This window comes from Choristoneura fumiferana, chromosome 18 (assembly GCF_025370935.1).
Source record: "Choristoneura fumiferana chromosome 18, NRCan_CFum_1, whole genome shotgun sequence".
NCBI lineage: Eukaryota > Metazoa > Arthropoda > Insecta > Lepidoptera > Tortricidae > Choristoneura > Choristoneura fumiferana.
Genome location: NC_133489.1, coordinates 12,585,200 through 12,602,280, shown reverse-complemented (window position 1 = coordinate 12,602,280; position 17,081 = coordinate 12,585,200). Strand labels below are relative to the sequence as shown.

Below are 17,081 nucleotides of genomic sequence, written 5' to 3'. Positions count from 1 at the left end.
CGTATGTCCAGCAGTGGACGTCTATCGGCTGACATGATGATAATGAGTACCAAATTACAGTCCTAACTATAAACTTGACGTCATACATTTCAGTCTTAAGACCAGTTTCACCGCTAATTGAAAAGTTTTATGTGAGAAATAAATGTGATACCGTCTCTTATTCGAGCAAAACAAACAAAACGACATCACGGATATTATCTGTCACATAAAATTTATCAATGAGTGGTGAAATCGGCCCTTAATTTAGTAACAATAAACAGATTTTTAACATTTTCGAATGATATTTTCGAGTAATGTGATTCCAAAAATTGATATTTTCGATAGCGAGATGACAGAACAAAGTTCTAATTTTCATACAATCTCACGATAAAGATCAGGAAACCACAAATGTCAGTGTTATCAGAGTTCGTAAACACAACATGCATGGATTGGTAAATACTATTTCAGAGAATCGTTGGCCAAAGAATTAGCTTTAGCTGTCTTTAGTTAGTCAGAAGTTTGATTGTTTTGTAGTTAGTCATCATCATCATCATCAGCCGAAAGACGCCCACTGCTGAACAAAGGCCTCCTCCCCCTTAGAACGCCGCTATGAACACCGATTACCCGAAATTCTCACATATTGTTAGTATGAAGATGATGTCACGTGTGCTTAGTATGAAGATGATATCAGTCTGTCTATCATTGTTCTGTCAAAATACGAAATAATACTTCTTTGTAGATGAAATTTGATTGAAGAGAAAGTTGTTTTGCCGCAAAAACAAGTGTAAGAATTGCTGAAGAATTAAATCGAACAAATTAATAGTTTAAAGACAAAACACTTTTGTTTATTAATGTTTGTAATAAAGTTGACAAAATGGAAGATAAAAAAAGCTAAAGCGTAGCCGGCAGCACCCACTCCGTTTAGTGTTAGTTTCAATTCCAACTACTTTGCGATTAATAATGCGTTTCTCGTAAGTCCACTTCATTACAAAACATAAATGGTTGGGGGTCCGTGTAGGTACAACAATGTCCTGCTGTGACGCACAACACGGGAATAACAATCAGATGCACCAAAACTGGAAGCTAGCGTGAGGTGTAATTTTTTGTTGGTGTATTCAGGGTAGTAGCAGTATTTAATGTATTAATTAGCATGCAATATGTATATTTAATTACATTGTCGAAACTTGGCAGCCAATTCAGCATGTTTTGGTCCATCTTGATCTCGATATTAAGGTCTAGATTTCAAAATGATTACATCGTAGGTAAGCGATCGCTTATGATTAGGCTTTAAGTTTCAGAGCACGTTCGTGCAATTAGCTCTCAGGTATGTTTACTAAAGCTCCATTTTTAGAAGTGTATGAGTTGGTGTCAGAATTTGTTATCTCTGGATTCCATGTTTAGAGTGACACTTTGTTGAGCGCCCGTTGAAATCTTTTGGTGCACTTGTTCAAATTTCGTAGGCGCGTAGCGTAACGCATGAATGTTTCAAGTGCTACAAATTTTAATATGCTACGTCAAATGAGATTGGACACAGAAATCCGTAGTAAAAATAATCAGCATTTAGATTCGTCAAGAGTATGTGGTGTTCAATTTTAATGAAACATTGATTAAAAAAACAAGTTTTCATTAATCATTGTCGCGAATATTTACTTAATTAATTATTAAAACACGAGTCAATTAAGCTAAATAAGCTAGCCGGTGATCATCAGCCCGGGTCTCAACGCGACTCAGTTAGGTAAACAGATCGGAATTTAATTGATATTGGATGAATAAACATGTAAAGAAAATTTATCAAATACCAAAGGCAAATCATAAAACTAAAAAAAAATAAGATCTTTTTGTACTGAGATCGCGATGCTTTATGATTTATTATGTAGTGTATATTAACACTGACGGTGTCAAATCGACCTTCGTGCGACACCTTCAACCATAAAAAAATAATCGCGGCCAATTAATTTAAACAACACTTTAAATATATACACTCAACAGAACTGAAATATAGGTACGTTGCTAATAGCTTCGCCGTTCAAATTGTTTCTGATTACAATTAACGTAGAAATTTAGTTTATATAAAGGTATGGATCATATTTTAAAACACTAACATTTCATAATAACAAGCTGCAGTTTTCCGCATCCGATGTGTTTTTAATGAATAATTAATGTCACGAAATTAGTGTTTCGAGGGAAAAATAATTAGTTAATAATATATCGAAAATTTCCATGATTAAAGCTCAATTGGCAACTAATTTATGATAATTGTTCCTCATTAAAATTTCATTGTGATTGTGTCATCATCAAATAGCTAGCTGCTGCAACGTCAGCATCTACGTGGAGTCGTATCATTTATTGTTCCTACATGTTCTTTAACAGATAGAGATATGTATATTGTGTTTAATCATTTAATTCCGTTAAGTTTTACAAATGATGTACGAGTTTTAATAAAAATATGGCATGCATAATGTACGAGCGTGTTGAGAAACCAGATTTTAAAATTAGCTACACATGTTTTGACGAAAATTTTAACATTTTCGTTGGTAGTCAATGGATCATAGCTTTATGTTTCGGATACTTGCTGTGTTATTAATATTTCGAGCTTAGAATTTGTTTTGTGGTTAACCTCATTTTCAAGCGCTAAATGAGCAATTGGCACGTTGACGTATTTTACATTAAGGTCAAAATGTTTGTTGCGGTTAGCTCTAATTATTCGCGACCAACTATTTAGGTAGATTGGTACCTACTATAACACAATTAACAACTTTACCCGTTTTTACAGCTGATATTAATCAAATAATAAATTCCTGGGAAACGACGTTGCGGTTGAATGATTCAGTGCAAGTAAACAATAACTGAGATAATAAATGAGCTTAGAATTATAATTCCAGCGGTTTATACACCGTGCGTTATCTAACCGCTCTGTCGGTCAAGCGCGACCGCCATATTTTACACTTTAGTATCGCTCCCATTTACTTTGATTAGCTGATATTTCGCTCCACTAAAAGGGCGGTAGACGTCAGGCGCAACTTATTTGGTGCCAATCTGAGTTACAAGCTCGCGTCAACGTAACAAAAGGCAAATTAAATAAACTCAATCTACGTCGCTCTAGTGGCGGCTGTCGTGCGCGCCGCGCCCTGAAGCCGTCCTTCAAAAGCGCTTAGCTCCTAACTAAACTCCAATTCAATAGAATCTGACAATCCTGTAGACACTTCCAGCCTACTAATATAAACACCGGGCTGCCTAAGGCTTTGTGATGTGACTATTATTCTTTTTTGATTCCTTTAAGATGATAATTGCAACAACAGGGACATATATAATCAAGTGTGCCCACAATAGGGTGTCTTAAATATGTAGAAAATTGACAGATTCTATTGAATTGTACTTTAGTTTATCGTATTGTCACTTCGTTATTTTAATTTGAAACAAACATTGTTGTCATAAAATTGTGAGGTGTCTGTGTAGACGCGGGCGCCGCCAGAACGCGAAGGTTACGCGCCCATTGTCTCGCTAAAGAGCTGCAATTACTCTAACGTACTTCATACCTAAGTCCTTAAAATGTATCTAATCAACATTGCCATTCTGCATTCCAATAGCACTGACTTAAAGTCAATATTATCATGTCTATTTCAAATCCTATTAGAATTCAAATGGACTCAGATGGCGTATTAGAATTGATACCCACTAGCAATGCGGACACTATTTTGGCAGATGTTTAAGAAAATATATTGGTAGGTATCTAATCTAGTTGTGTTGGGCAAATCGCGAGTAAGCAATTAAAAACATCATGGAATATTGTTGTATTCAAGCTACCTACATGAAATCAAGAAGTGCAAGCAAACAGCCGTGTCTTACCTAACCACGACATTGGCGGAATCATCGCATGGATTGATGGGGCCATATTATCCCAAAAATTGAATTGAAGATATGTAAATTATAAATATACAGGATGTAGGTACCTAAGGGAAGTACGTCCAAAATGACAGGGTGTTTTGATTTTGGATCAAATTTCTTCACCTCACGTAAAAATAATCCATCTTATTGATTTATAATATAGGCTTTCAATTCGGTATCAAAATCAATGTTATGAGAAATGGTAACGAATCCAAAAACGATTTTGTCCGTATAGTATGGACAAAATAACACACAAAGTAAGGACATAATGACATACTGAAATTTTAAGAATATTGTTGGCAAAAAAAAAAAATATTTTGCCTGTTTTGAGTTATCAGAATATGAAGCTAAAAGAAAAAAAAATACACTGTTGACAGCATTGACTGGGCTGAGAACAGGAAAAAAGACGTTGCAACAAATGCAGGGTCACTCATCGGATCATCGTTTTTTTAGTCGGCAGTGAAATCTTCTGAACTATAGACACAAAATAAGTACCTAATAGTACAAGTATGCTATAGAGCTATATATCATCACTAAGTAGGAGCAGTATTATCGTGATGCCACTGTGCCCTGTTTTTTGTTCTTTTATTTCGAATATTTAGTATTTTATTTCTCATTTCATTCCATAGGTATAATTTCTATAATATTTTTTTATGGTTTTTTGGCTCCGAGGCAGACGATTAGTTTCTATCGCGGTTCCGTGATAACCCACCGAGATAAATGATAGACTTTGATTAACAGAAAGTTTATGAACAAAATGTCATCCACCGTGTCGTTTTGTCCAAATGTAAACAAAAATCATAAAAAAAACATATCTTTCTAAAGCAGCTGATAAACGAATTAAAGTTAATATCAATTACTAGATCATATCATATTTCATTAATTTTAATAAAAATAATTATAATTACCTAAACATAATTCACCAAAAAACAGATGAAACAAGTGTATATTTAAAACTTTTGTGGGCATGAAACATGTCCAAATTCTTTACTCCGGCTCGATTGTACAGTCACCAGCATTAATATCTGCCACAGCGGAGCGTGCAAAAATATCTGACACGTCCTTCCGGCCTTAGAAATAGAGTCGTATCAGATATTTATGCACGCTTGTTGTGTCATATATTGGTGCTGGTGACTGTACCAGTTGGGCTCAGCGTTTCACAGTTTTGAATATGGCCACCGTGATTTCGCTACAGCCCGCCAATTTCAAGATAAGCCCACTATGTCATTTTGTCCATATATGTCATTTTGTACGTATTTCCCTTACTTATTAAATAAAAGAAGTCGGAAAAGTTCGTATTTAAATAAATGTATTTTCTTTCTTTCTTTCTTACTATTTACATATCTTGCTTTCTCTACTAGCTTACTGAAGTTTACTGAATCTAATTGAAAGAGCATGATAAATACGAACTTATCCGACAAAATACGATGAAAAACATTATTAAATAGATCTGTACCTACCTACCTATTGCAAATATTGCAGATATCGACTACCCTGTAAAAGTGATCTATAAAATTTTAGCAGGGCATAAGTACTAGTGCAGTTAGTAAGATAGGTGTTTTGTGTTGTGTGGTGTAGTGTGTGTTGTGTGAGACCCGCCCGCGCCCTGTGGACCGACCTGCTGCACGGCGGTGTGGTCGCGCGGGGTGACGGCGTCGGCGCCGATGCCGCTGTCGGGCGAGGGCAGGTCGACGGTGAGGCCAGCCGCCGCGATCACGCTCTTGCTGTGGTAGCGCGGCGCCGCGTACCGCTCGCCGAAGGCGGATGCCGGCGCCGGCTCCGCGTCGTACGGCGGCGCGGATCTCTGCTGGTAGCCATCGCCGACGAAGTATTCCCGGTAGTAGGGCTCCGCGGCGAAGGAGCCCGCGGGCGGTTGGCGCGCGTACTGGTCGCCGTAGGGCGTGGGGCTGGGGGTGCCGGGCGGCGCGAACATCTGTGCGGCGTACATGGCCGCGTCCGGCAGCAGGGAGCCGGCCGAGGAGGCACGCGAAGGCACCGGCGACGGCGACGCCTCACTCGCCTCGCCCAGCGCCACCTGCGGACACACGCGCCGGTTACACGCGCTCTCCCACAACTGTCCGCTCCGCAGCGTCGACGCGTACATGCCGCGTCGGACCACAGTTCACAGGTTCACGTACACTAAGGTTTGTGGGCACGATCACTATAATTCAATATCGAATATCCAGTGCGGGTCCTGGCGGGGGGCGCGGGCGGGCGCGGCTAGTGAGTCGCGAGCGCGGCGCTCGGAGCATCGTTCGTGGTCCGCGATAAATAATACATGAGTGACCAGTGTGTGTGCGTGCGCGCGCGGCGGCGGCGTGCGAACGTGTGACGCACCTTGTGTCGCGGCGGCTTAAGCGCGTGCGCGGGCTCCGGCTCGTCGGCCACCTTGCGGCTGAGGTCCTCGGGCTCGCGCTTCACGAGCCCCGCGTGCAGCAGCCCGGACAGCTCGCCCAGCTCCGCCCCGTGCGCGCCATTGGCCGCCTTCAACGCCGCGCCGGCCCTGCGGAGGGGAGACACCGGTGATTGGCGACGCCGTGTGCGCAAGCGACGCAGCGTCAAACCATAACTTCTATTCGAGATATCATTACCCTTCGAGTGCGCTAACTGTCATGTTGATAATTTACATTCCGTCACATACAAATATTCATCGTCCAACAAATTATAGGTATCTGTGCCTATTTGCCTGTGTTGATTTGTTAAATTTACGTTGTTTTTTGTTCTATTTAACTACCTGAAATTTCGAGTTTAAATTAATAAAATATGCAGTAGTAAAAGTAGTAATTTGGTAGGTGGGGGGCATTTGTATTTAAAATTGTATAATAATCTTAATTTTTATAAGTACGAAATTTTGTTTTTATTATGTCCAAATAACAAGTAAATACATTATTTATTTTTTATAAAAAAAGTGTTCTTAAATTTTCTATTCAGGTAAAAAAGGTACAACTTTATCTAGGTAAAAAGAATTCTCTGATACCTAGCTAGCTATGTAAGATAGTAGCTGGTGTTCGCAACTTCGCACTTTTGTGGGTTAATAATTAGACTATGTTATTCTGGGATAGTGCAGCTATCTATTACTAAAGAAATTCTTAACCTGTTGAACGCCCTATGACGACAGGGTGTGATCATAGATAGATATACTGTATTTTTTTCTTTCCAAAATTTACCATCATCAAAAATCGATTAAATACGATACTTGGTAGAGTTCAAAAAATTGAATACTTAACACATTCGGAAATAAACTTAAAAATATTCCGTTGTGGCACATACATTAACCATACAGTTTTATGGGTATTTTTGCGTCACAACGAAACATTTTCCAGTCAGTCGTTAGGGTATAATTAACTACCAATTAATATGGTAAATTTTTTGAACTCTATGCATTTACAAAGAAACAAATTTTACTTCAACAGTTTTTAATAATTTATACGATTAATAAGGCGTTAGGCATTTTCTACGGAATAAAGATCATCAGTTCATTAATTACCTTTAATGAGCTCCTGATTCCCTTTCCGTCATGAGTCTAACCATATCACGGCGCTGGTAGATGCGTCGAAATATCGGGACCTCAAAAAAGGTAGGAACCTACCTATATATGTAATCGCAGTCTACACCCCTTCAATTAATAATTTTATACATACATACAAAGATTGATTATCTTATTTCCCTGAAAATTTAAAACGAGAATTATAAATTAACATCACTATCTTAATTTGCTGCTTGACTACAAAAGCAACGCAAAAACAAGGTAAAATAGTGTAGTTCATTGATAATATTGATATGGATCTCTGCAAAGTACCTACCTAACGTCTGAATCGCGTCTTTCATATTGCTAAAACTGACTCGAAGAGTATTAGTACTTATAGAGAAATGGAATTGACTCTACGTTTTCGCAAAATTGTAAAGAGTTGAGCACACGCATACGACAACCATGTCACGTACCTAATGACAGCTGGATTTTGAAATGAATGAAAAAAAATATTTAATTAAATACTTTTTTTTAATGTATAATTGAATAGGGTATGGGTAGATAATTATACTAACCTTAAAAACCAAAGAGGATTACATAACACCTACATAAATTGATAGGTACGTGTTTTGCCTAAATACAATTTTTAATAGGTAAATTTTTATTTTGTTGTCTTCACATAATTTTTTATTACTTTGTCATTTAGTTACTAAAACTTTGCAAACAAATTATTTCATCATGTGCCTCTTGTTCTATTGTTGTCATATTGACAACTGCATTTTCTAAGAAAATGAGAAAGAAGGGAAAGATGGCTAATATAATGATGGTTTGTGGGAATACATTACAAGGACGCAGTCACACACTACTTGACCTTGTCCTAGTATCTTACTATGCCACACGAAGTAATTTTAACAATACTTAGTAACCTGAATGGCCTGATCAAGTTGCGGGTATATGTTAGTTTTTTTTTTCCTTTAACTTAGTATTTTGTTTTAAGAATATCAAAGTCAAGTTTAAAAGAAAAGAAACCTGAGGATGAATTTTTTTTATTGTGAACTAAGAAGATATAGAGATCCGAACCCACAATAGGTAAAGGCTGACCAGGAATATAATAAACCTGACGCGAGGGCAGCACTCCTACTTTTTATATTGCAACATTCTTTACACTTAGGACGATACCTACCAGTCATATTGACAACGGTGTCGGTGATGTTATTCAAAGGAATATTTTCTAATCCTTCAGACTTTTTCTATGACAATTACTTTTATACATTGTGAATTGGCATTGATCACTTTTTTACAATGTGGTCTAATTCCAAAACTATTTCGAGGAATAGGTTTATTAAATCATTATATAACATTTTTGTAAATAAATACTGATCGATCGTGTGTATATTTGCAAAATAACGTTTGACCTTTGTTTGACTTTCATCGTAAATAAACGTTATATAAATATAGGTATATGTGTGAGTGCATTGCTATTTTGGAAGTCCTTCTCTGGTAGAAGGTATACCTAGTGCCATCCACGAAGACGCGTGATTTTGTCAAAATAAGCCATTAATGACATTGTAATAAGAACCACGGCGCGTGTCATCGTGAATGACTATAATACCTATATATTTAGCTAAATTTAATATTTTGATTTAAATAATGTATAAAGCGTGTTATTTTGATTTCCGTTATCTTTAAGGGGACAATCTACAGGTCAAATGAAGTTAATTTCTCCAAGGCTCTGGTGGCCTAACTCTTACTGTTAAAAAGATTAACCGAGAGCTGACATAATTAATTATTAGCAGTAAAACATCGCGTCGTAAAGATCTTAATTTATGACGTATTTTCAAAGTGCATAACTAATCCGTTTTTAATTCACACATATTTAGCAAAAAAAACGTAAACGTGGATTTTTCGATGTCTCTCTTGTGTGTCTTGTCAATGTCACTTGTGAAGTTTATTCATTTACATTTTCACTATCAACATGACTGTGGAGCTATTACACGCATTACGCATGAAAAACTACTTTTATTCTCGAAAAAAAAACTACCTTATAATGTCTTAAGGATGCTTTACCTCTCTCTAGCCGACTCAGTCATAAGCTACGGCTTTAGTTGCTACGGACGTACCTACATATAACACTAGTACATAAACAATATTATAGGTAAACTGCAACTGAGCATTCTTAAAGTTATAGTGCCAAAATACATAAAACACAATCTCAACGATGAAACTATTACCTACTTTGGGTAGGTACTGTGCCGTCATGTCGGTTTTTAATAAGATAAGTATGTCGTCGATGAATATGACAAAATATGCTCGTTTGCCATCCATTCGAATAAAAAATAAAAAATAAAAATAAAAAATAAACCAATTAAAAAGTTAAAAACTAAATGTTGGCAAAAACAATTGCGTTAACCTAGCTTATCAGCCTAGGTATGTTTTACCGAAGTCTAGAAATATATATGGTAAGAGAACATGGGAATACAGGCTACCTAAGATCTTAAATAACTTACCTGACGATACATGTATATAACAGTATTCTCAAAAACAAAAAGTCATGTAAACAAGCTTTAAAAAATATTATGCTGGAGGAGCAGACAGACGACAAAGGGTGATTGCATCTGAGCAATAAATATTTTTTTGTAAACACGGTGTATATATTTCTGAGCAGATATATATTTCTATGTCATGTCATTACGGTTTCATCATTCTTTAGTGCAGTTACCTACGTGACTTTATCTAGTCAGGCAGTTTGAACTCCATGCGTGTAACCATTTGGCTTCTTGACATGAGTAGTTGAAAATATTCGTAGTAGGTTAGGTATGTAAATTATAATAATTTTATATACACCAAGTACTTAAATAGGCACAATTTTAACATACACGGCATATTACTGAGCTACTTAAGACGATTGCACAGCTCGGATTGCAGTTTGGTGGAATTTTGTAGTTACATTAGGTTCAACTTCCACCTATGGAGCTTATGTTACAGATATAAATGCAGGTAATGCTCTGAAAGTACAATTTAGTGTTCCTAGCTACAAATAACTACTGCAAGTACCTATTAAACCCATAGTACCAATTCATGATTTCGTAGCAGAGAACTTTGCCCGTACACTGGGGTAGGTACTAGGTATCTTAGTAAACTTGAAATTAGATACCTACCTTATGCTGCTAGTACGCATAATTTTATTGAAAATACGGAACTTAACAATCATAAATATTTTTTTTTTTCAAAGGAACGAGATTCTGGCAGTTTTACAATTCTTTTGTAACTAGATGACTGAAAAAACTAATTTTCACGGAGCATTAACACGGTTGAACACTGCATGCACATTAGGTCATCAAATCAAACTGGTCACACTTAGGTTCCTTTATAAAGTGAACTGACCGAATCGTAGCTGGAAGTAGGACGCAGAACAAGAACGCATCTAGTGTGACAAGTTTCCAATATTTAACATATTTTGCGGGTAGTTTGCTAGTATCTGTTAGCTATTGTGACGTCTGTGACTGATTTAATTAAAAATATAATTATTTGGTGGTAATTTCAATTGGTGTGCCAACTTCACTCGCTTGTGGAACATAGATTCTTGTTTAAATTATTAAAGTGTGACTACTCACTCGGAGGTATATAGGAAGGTACTATTATATTCTGTGGGTGGCCAAAATCTTGGTCGTAATTTATTATCTTTGGATAAGAAACATTTCGACATGTGTTATTTTTATTTCACATTAAAATAGGGAATAATTGTGGTGATTAATTATTTGTGTTTCGCAGTATAAAATGTTTTTTGAGGTTATACATATTTAAAACAGCCTTTTGTTTCATCGTAAGTATTAGAGGTAAAAAAAAACAGCCAAGAGCGCGTCGTACACGCCCAGGATAGGGTTCCGTAGCCATTACGAAAAAATCAAATAATATTTAATTATAATAAGATTTCGTATTGTGTACTGAATCTTCCAAGTTTAGATTTATTTTATACCTTAGGCTGCTATTTAACCCCCCCGATGGTTTTAAAAGACCTATCCAACGATACCCCACAATATAGGGTTATTCGAAAAAAAATCACCCCCACATTACGTCTATGAGAGGTACCCTAAAAAACTTTGTCGGCGTGACTGATATGTATTTTCATGTCAAATTACAGCTTTCTAGTACTAACGGTCTCTGAGCTTACCCGCGGACAGACAGATGGACAGACATGGCGAAACTATAAGGGTTCCTAGTTGACTACGGAACCCTAAAAAGTAGGTAGTGAAAACTGAGGTGTAAATTAATTATACGCCCGCGAAAGATAAGCGCCCCCGCTTACTGAAGATGTCGGTTGCTTGTAACCTTCACACCTTAACAATACACTATTTACAAAGCTTTTATTGTAGTTTATGGCGCTTAGGTGTCCCGTCCTGCATACGAACGACTCCGAGCAATGTATAGCCTCTGTTTGATTTGTTGGCGCGCGCGCAACCACCTCCGCACTCGGCGCGCCGGCGCAGGCGCGGTTTTCGTCGGCGATGCGATGTCAGTGTGCGCCGATTTATGATAATTGAAGACAAGTTTCATTGGCGCTCAGATGTTTATTTTAGATAAGAGCCTCGCGCGGCACTATTTCATGCGTCCGAATTGGCCGGGACGCGCGACCTCCCGCGCGCTCGCCGCCGCCCGTGTCCGATTGCAATTCTCGCTTTGCTCATACTCAACGATTTATGCATGCGATTTGTAAGAGAAACACGAAGAGTGTGAAATCGCTCATCGGATAAGATAAACCGCATTTATAAAATATTTCGGGAAACGTCCGCAATGTTGCCACGCCAGGCGAACGCGCGGCGAATTTGTTATTTCATGAATTATCGGTGCGAGTTGTAATTCGATGTTATGATATGAGTAGGGTTTAATACGTCGAGGACATTTCACGATGCATGCAAATCGAATTTGTGTTAATCCGGGCGCGGCGGCTGTCGGCTGCGCGGAGTGGAGTGGCGGAGATATCGTTATTCATGCGAGTGCAGTACAAAGCGCTGTTTGCTTGTCGTTCATTGTTGGCGCCTTGCAAAAACGCTACACAAAGCGGCCTCCGCTGACAGCTGAGCGCGGCGCCGCGACTCAACACGACTGCCAATTTCGCTCGCGGCGACGCTCGCTGCTGCTAGTCCAGGGACCTATTTTTGAAATCACATCACTCGAAAATAGCATTAAATAGTTACTAATACTTTGTGTATATGTACAATAGGTACTAAGTACTATACCTCAATTATAAAATTCGAGAAATTAATTACAGTTACAATTTTCTATTACTTGAGTTTAATTTCAAATTCAGAACAAATTTCACCATTTTCGAATGGTACACAGATGTATTTCAAGAATCGGCCCCCATTCCATGATGCTCTTTGTGTTTGCTATTGAGCTACCTCCCATGTTGTTCATTGACAAACGAATGAATTTATACCAATTTATAAGACATGTTCTTTGAATTATATGGCTATGCCAAATTTGAACCATGTTTTGTAACTCTTCAGGTTACGACCGGTTTTAATGATTTATATCCCTTCTTTTCTAGCTTAGTGCTACCAGTTAAGCTCTCTAAACATCGCAATATTACTTTCATTGAAATAAAAAACTAGTTTAGTAGTCGGTACCTCTGCTACTTAAATGTAGCTCACTGCCAATTAATGGCGATACTATTAACTATCGTAAACGAAAACATGTCCATAAATCTGAACATGTACTTATTGGTAGCCTAGCATTCATTTATCGCGGTCATTGGAGCTGTGGTGGCCTAGTGGTTTGACCTATCGCCTCTTAAGCAGAGGGTCGTGGGTTAAAACCCCGGCTCGCACCTCTGAGTTTTTCGAAATTCATGTGCGGACTTACATTTGAAATTTACCACGAGCTTTGCGGCGAAGGAAAACATCGTGAGGAAACCTGCACAAACCTGCGCAGCAATTCAATGGTGCGTGTGAAGTTCCCAATCTGCACTGGGCCCGCGTGGGAACTACGGCCCAAGGCCTCTTGTTCTGAGAGGAGGCCTGTGCCCAGCAGTGGGACGTATATAGGCTGGGATGATGATGACTCATTGGTAATTAAATTGCACGCTTTAGAACAATTTAAATAGTATTTTGCCAGATATAATGGACTGATAGAAACAAATACAATGGTGTATAGAAATGTTAAAATTGAACCACAACCTATTTCCAACTGTGTCCCCTTAAAATTGCACCTGTGCAACTAACTTTCGTACAGATTGTTTATTCTGTGGTGCAGAGGAAATTTCCATGCTACCGTAGCTACCATGTAGTTAGTTAACAACGTTATTAATTAAAAACGTTTTAAAATACTTAAGCTTTTGTAACAACGAACGAGTAGGTATAGGTGACTAAGACAATGACTACGCATTATCTTAATAAATATAATCACTATTAATTACAACCTTCTCGGAATTTACTTACTACTAAAAATACTATATATTCTGTTTTTTTGGCGTGCCGAATTTTGGCAAATAAATTTATTCTTTCTTTCTTTCTTAGGTACCGCGGCAGCGACGAGTTCAATCCGTTAGAAACCCAGCAAATTCCCAAACTTTAGATCAGATATCAGTGTCATGTTGCATGTGATTACCATAACAGTGTACGTAATAAAAGGATAAGAATGAACACCTCTTGCATCCGACTGTTACATTTTACATGCAAATGTATATTTTCTTATCAAAGCAGATCGGGATACGTCGCTTGAATGCAATTGGCATTATAATTATTTGCAATGTTTACTTAACACCCTTTCACACATGACGAGAGCTCGACAAAGGATTTGTAGGGTGCATTCTATGTGACCCTATGCGCATCTCGACAACAAATCTTAGACGCATTGATTGAAAACTTCTGTTACCTACCCAATAAACGGTAGAATATCAATATCATGGTAGTTACAGCTAGTGCACTTAGATGACCAATATACTTAAATTGGTTTTGTTTTGAAACCTCAGTGCGAGATATTTGTGGTTTAACGATGTTTTAAGTATGTGGTTAATGGATCCGTAGCTACGAGTATGACTAGCTAGCTAGTTAGGTACTTCATTAATAGGCACATAATTACGTCCTTGAAACCACATTAAAAGTTTGCCGTGTCGTCATAAGTAGGTAAAATTATTAGATAAACAATATCGTAAATACTTGACGAAGTAGTTAGGATATAAACGTATTTGTACTTGTTTTCGGTTACAAAATACGTCTCGGTCGCGTTAAAATCTCAACTTATATGGAAACACGAACAGCGCCTCTAGCGGAACGTTTGCGATGTTCGTGTTTCCATACAAATTGAGATTTTAACGCGAACGCGATCGAGACGTATTTTGTAACCGAAAACATACAAAAAGGGTACAGGGTAGCAGCGAATTAAAAATTTGAACAGAAGCTACTATGTGAAAAACGAATTACGGATATTGAAGTTGATTTTAAAAATGATAAAGACGTATTAATAAACATTGTTGGGCGTGTAATTCAACAAACAAGTTGTTGGGAAATGTAAAGACGCTTAATGATGAAGAGAACCAGCGAGATAATGAAGTAAGCGAACACTTGGAATTGATATCGCGGTCGGTATCTCCGGCGGCGACAGTTTATCCGTCGCTTGACGAATAATAGATTAGAATCTCGCGCAGCCGCGCTGGAAGAGGCGCGGGCGCTTGCAGCGGATGCGACCATCGTAATACCATTCTATTTGAATATATCATTCCACTAAATGTAGGTTTATTGCTACTTTTCTCACGGAACTAATACATTATCAAAAACTTTAATTGAAAACGATTTCGCCATTTGTCTAAGCCATTAAAAATAAACATTTGGTTGCGCACACCTGTAACTAGGTGATTAATTTCCCGTTAAACTTTTCCCTTATCCTGATTAAGCTAAAGCGGAATATGTCAAAATAATTGATAAATCAATGCAACTGTTAAAACGTCTGTTGGTAATAATACGCGTAACGACAATTACGAGTACTTCAAATTATTTGGCAGACCGTTTCAATGAAAATATTCGGATGTAAAGAATGGTCAAGAAGAATGGTCAGTCCCCGATTTCATATTTCGTTAGGTAGGTACGTGATGGCCGGCCGAGCGGGGACATAGCCATATAACTATCTTTTTTATGCATTATCTTATAAGGAGGGTCGGGTGTTTCCAAGGGAATTCAATGGTATTAACTGCTTTGCCATTAACAATACCGTCGCATCGTCAAGAAGAACCGGTTCTAGTCCTAAATGGGTCACACGGTTCCAGCTCCTGCGTTTTTGTCGCGGCATTGCTGAGCTCCCCGTACCTACTCTAGGGATCCTTGCTAAATGTTGTGAAACAATATTGGGTACATTTAATTCAGAAATAATTATTTAAAATTCCAATTAACTTATTATGTTGGTAGGTTTTTACCCGTTTTTACCGTGTTTTTGAATAAATATTTCCTTATCTTAATTTCCATCATAACTGACTCATCGGAGGTTTATGGATTTATTGGATCTAATTTATTCTGACTTTTAGGGTTATATCTAAAATGGTAATTTTATAATTAACGAAGTGTCGCTATGCGATTCATTAACACGACAGCACTGTCCGCACGCGCACACTCGAGCAGGCCCACACCTAACCCATGTGGCTGCGCATAGGTACCTACACTTCTTTTCAAACTTTTACGCGTTTACATATTCCATTACCATTAGTATTTTAATCCGTGAATACTTACGCTAAGTATAATTTCTACGTTTATGCCATGTAATAAAGTAAGTCTAATAGAAGAGAAACTGTTTTCCCGTTAGTGGCGAGTGTGAACAGTGACAGGGTCAAAGGGCGAGGCCCTCCTCCCCGGAGGCTTCCCGCCGCGCGTTTCTATGCTAATCTTAGCTTTAGCATTCGACAGCGTCCAACTTATATTAATGGTTATAGCCGCCCGTTTCCACTTAATAGCCGCAATATCCGTAGTCCTGGCTATAGCAGGGGCCAGTGCGCCCGCGCAATACGCATTGCGTTTACGAAACATGCTCACGCCTACGGCCGATCTCGGGGGAAACTATAAAGATGGAACTAGTCCGCGTCTGCGTACCTATATTGAGCATTCAATTCAAATAACACGAGCGATTTAGACAACAAATACAGCGGCCCGGACCTGGCGATGAACCTGGCGCTGAGCTAGAGACAGATTTGCATACAAACGCATAAAGAGACACAGCACTCAGCGGCGCGGGCGAGCGAGCATTCGTTATAATTTTGAATGTATGAATGAGCAATAGGGCGCGCGCACACCGCGCGGCGCGTGGGCCGGCGCCGACAATGCCCAGACGAGTCCTGGGCGTCCTTGTCAATGTGAGCCGCTTCCAGCCACATCCGTCTATTGTCATTGTTTGTATTTATGCACTCCCGTAAACGGTGACGAGCATGACGAGCCGAATGTTCGCGGCCGCATTCCGTCGCTGCGCGAGCGACGCCATGGGAGCTGTCGTCCGGGGTCCGGCCCCTCGTCGTGTGAGGTGTTATGTAGGAGGCATGCACCATTTTTCTATCTTAATGCTACACTGGCATGAATATTTAGATCCAACGACTATTTTAAGGGGTCTGAATGTAAAAATCTTTAAATTCACAATGGTGGTCTTTTCTCAGTCTAGAGCGATAATCTCACTCGTTTTATTACCATTTTCATAGATTTAAACTTGTTTCTTTTATTACTTGGTCGCTGTTTATGGAATATAATAAACCTTCATAAAAGTAGATATAAACGGT

General features: G+C 38.5%; 1 protein-coding gene across 5 annotated transcripts in view; it reads right to left on the bottom strand.

Annotated features, from left to right (window-relative positions):
• grh (grainy head) overlaps positions 1 to 17,081 on the bottom strand; it is a 142,617-nt gene that overhangs the window by 34,099 nt on the left and 91,437 nt on the right. For 4 of the 5 annotated variants that reach the window (XM_074101601.1, XM_074101603.1, XM_074101602.1 and 1 more), the window contains 2 exons: positions 6,202 to 6,367; positions 5,483 to 5,899 (listed from right to left, as the gene is read on the bottom strand). In XM_074101601.1, the coding sequence (XP_073957702.1) occupies positions 5,483 to 5,899; positions 6,202 to 6,367 (583 nt within the window). The remainder of the gene's footprint in view (positions 1 to 5,482; positions 5,900 to 6,201; positions 6,368 to 17,081) is intronic. The other variant, XM_074101604.1, reaches the window with a different exon arrangement.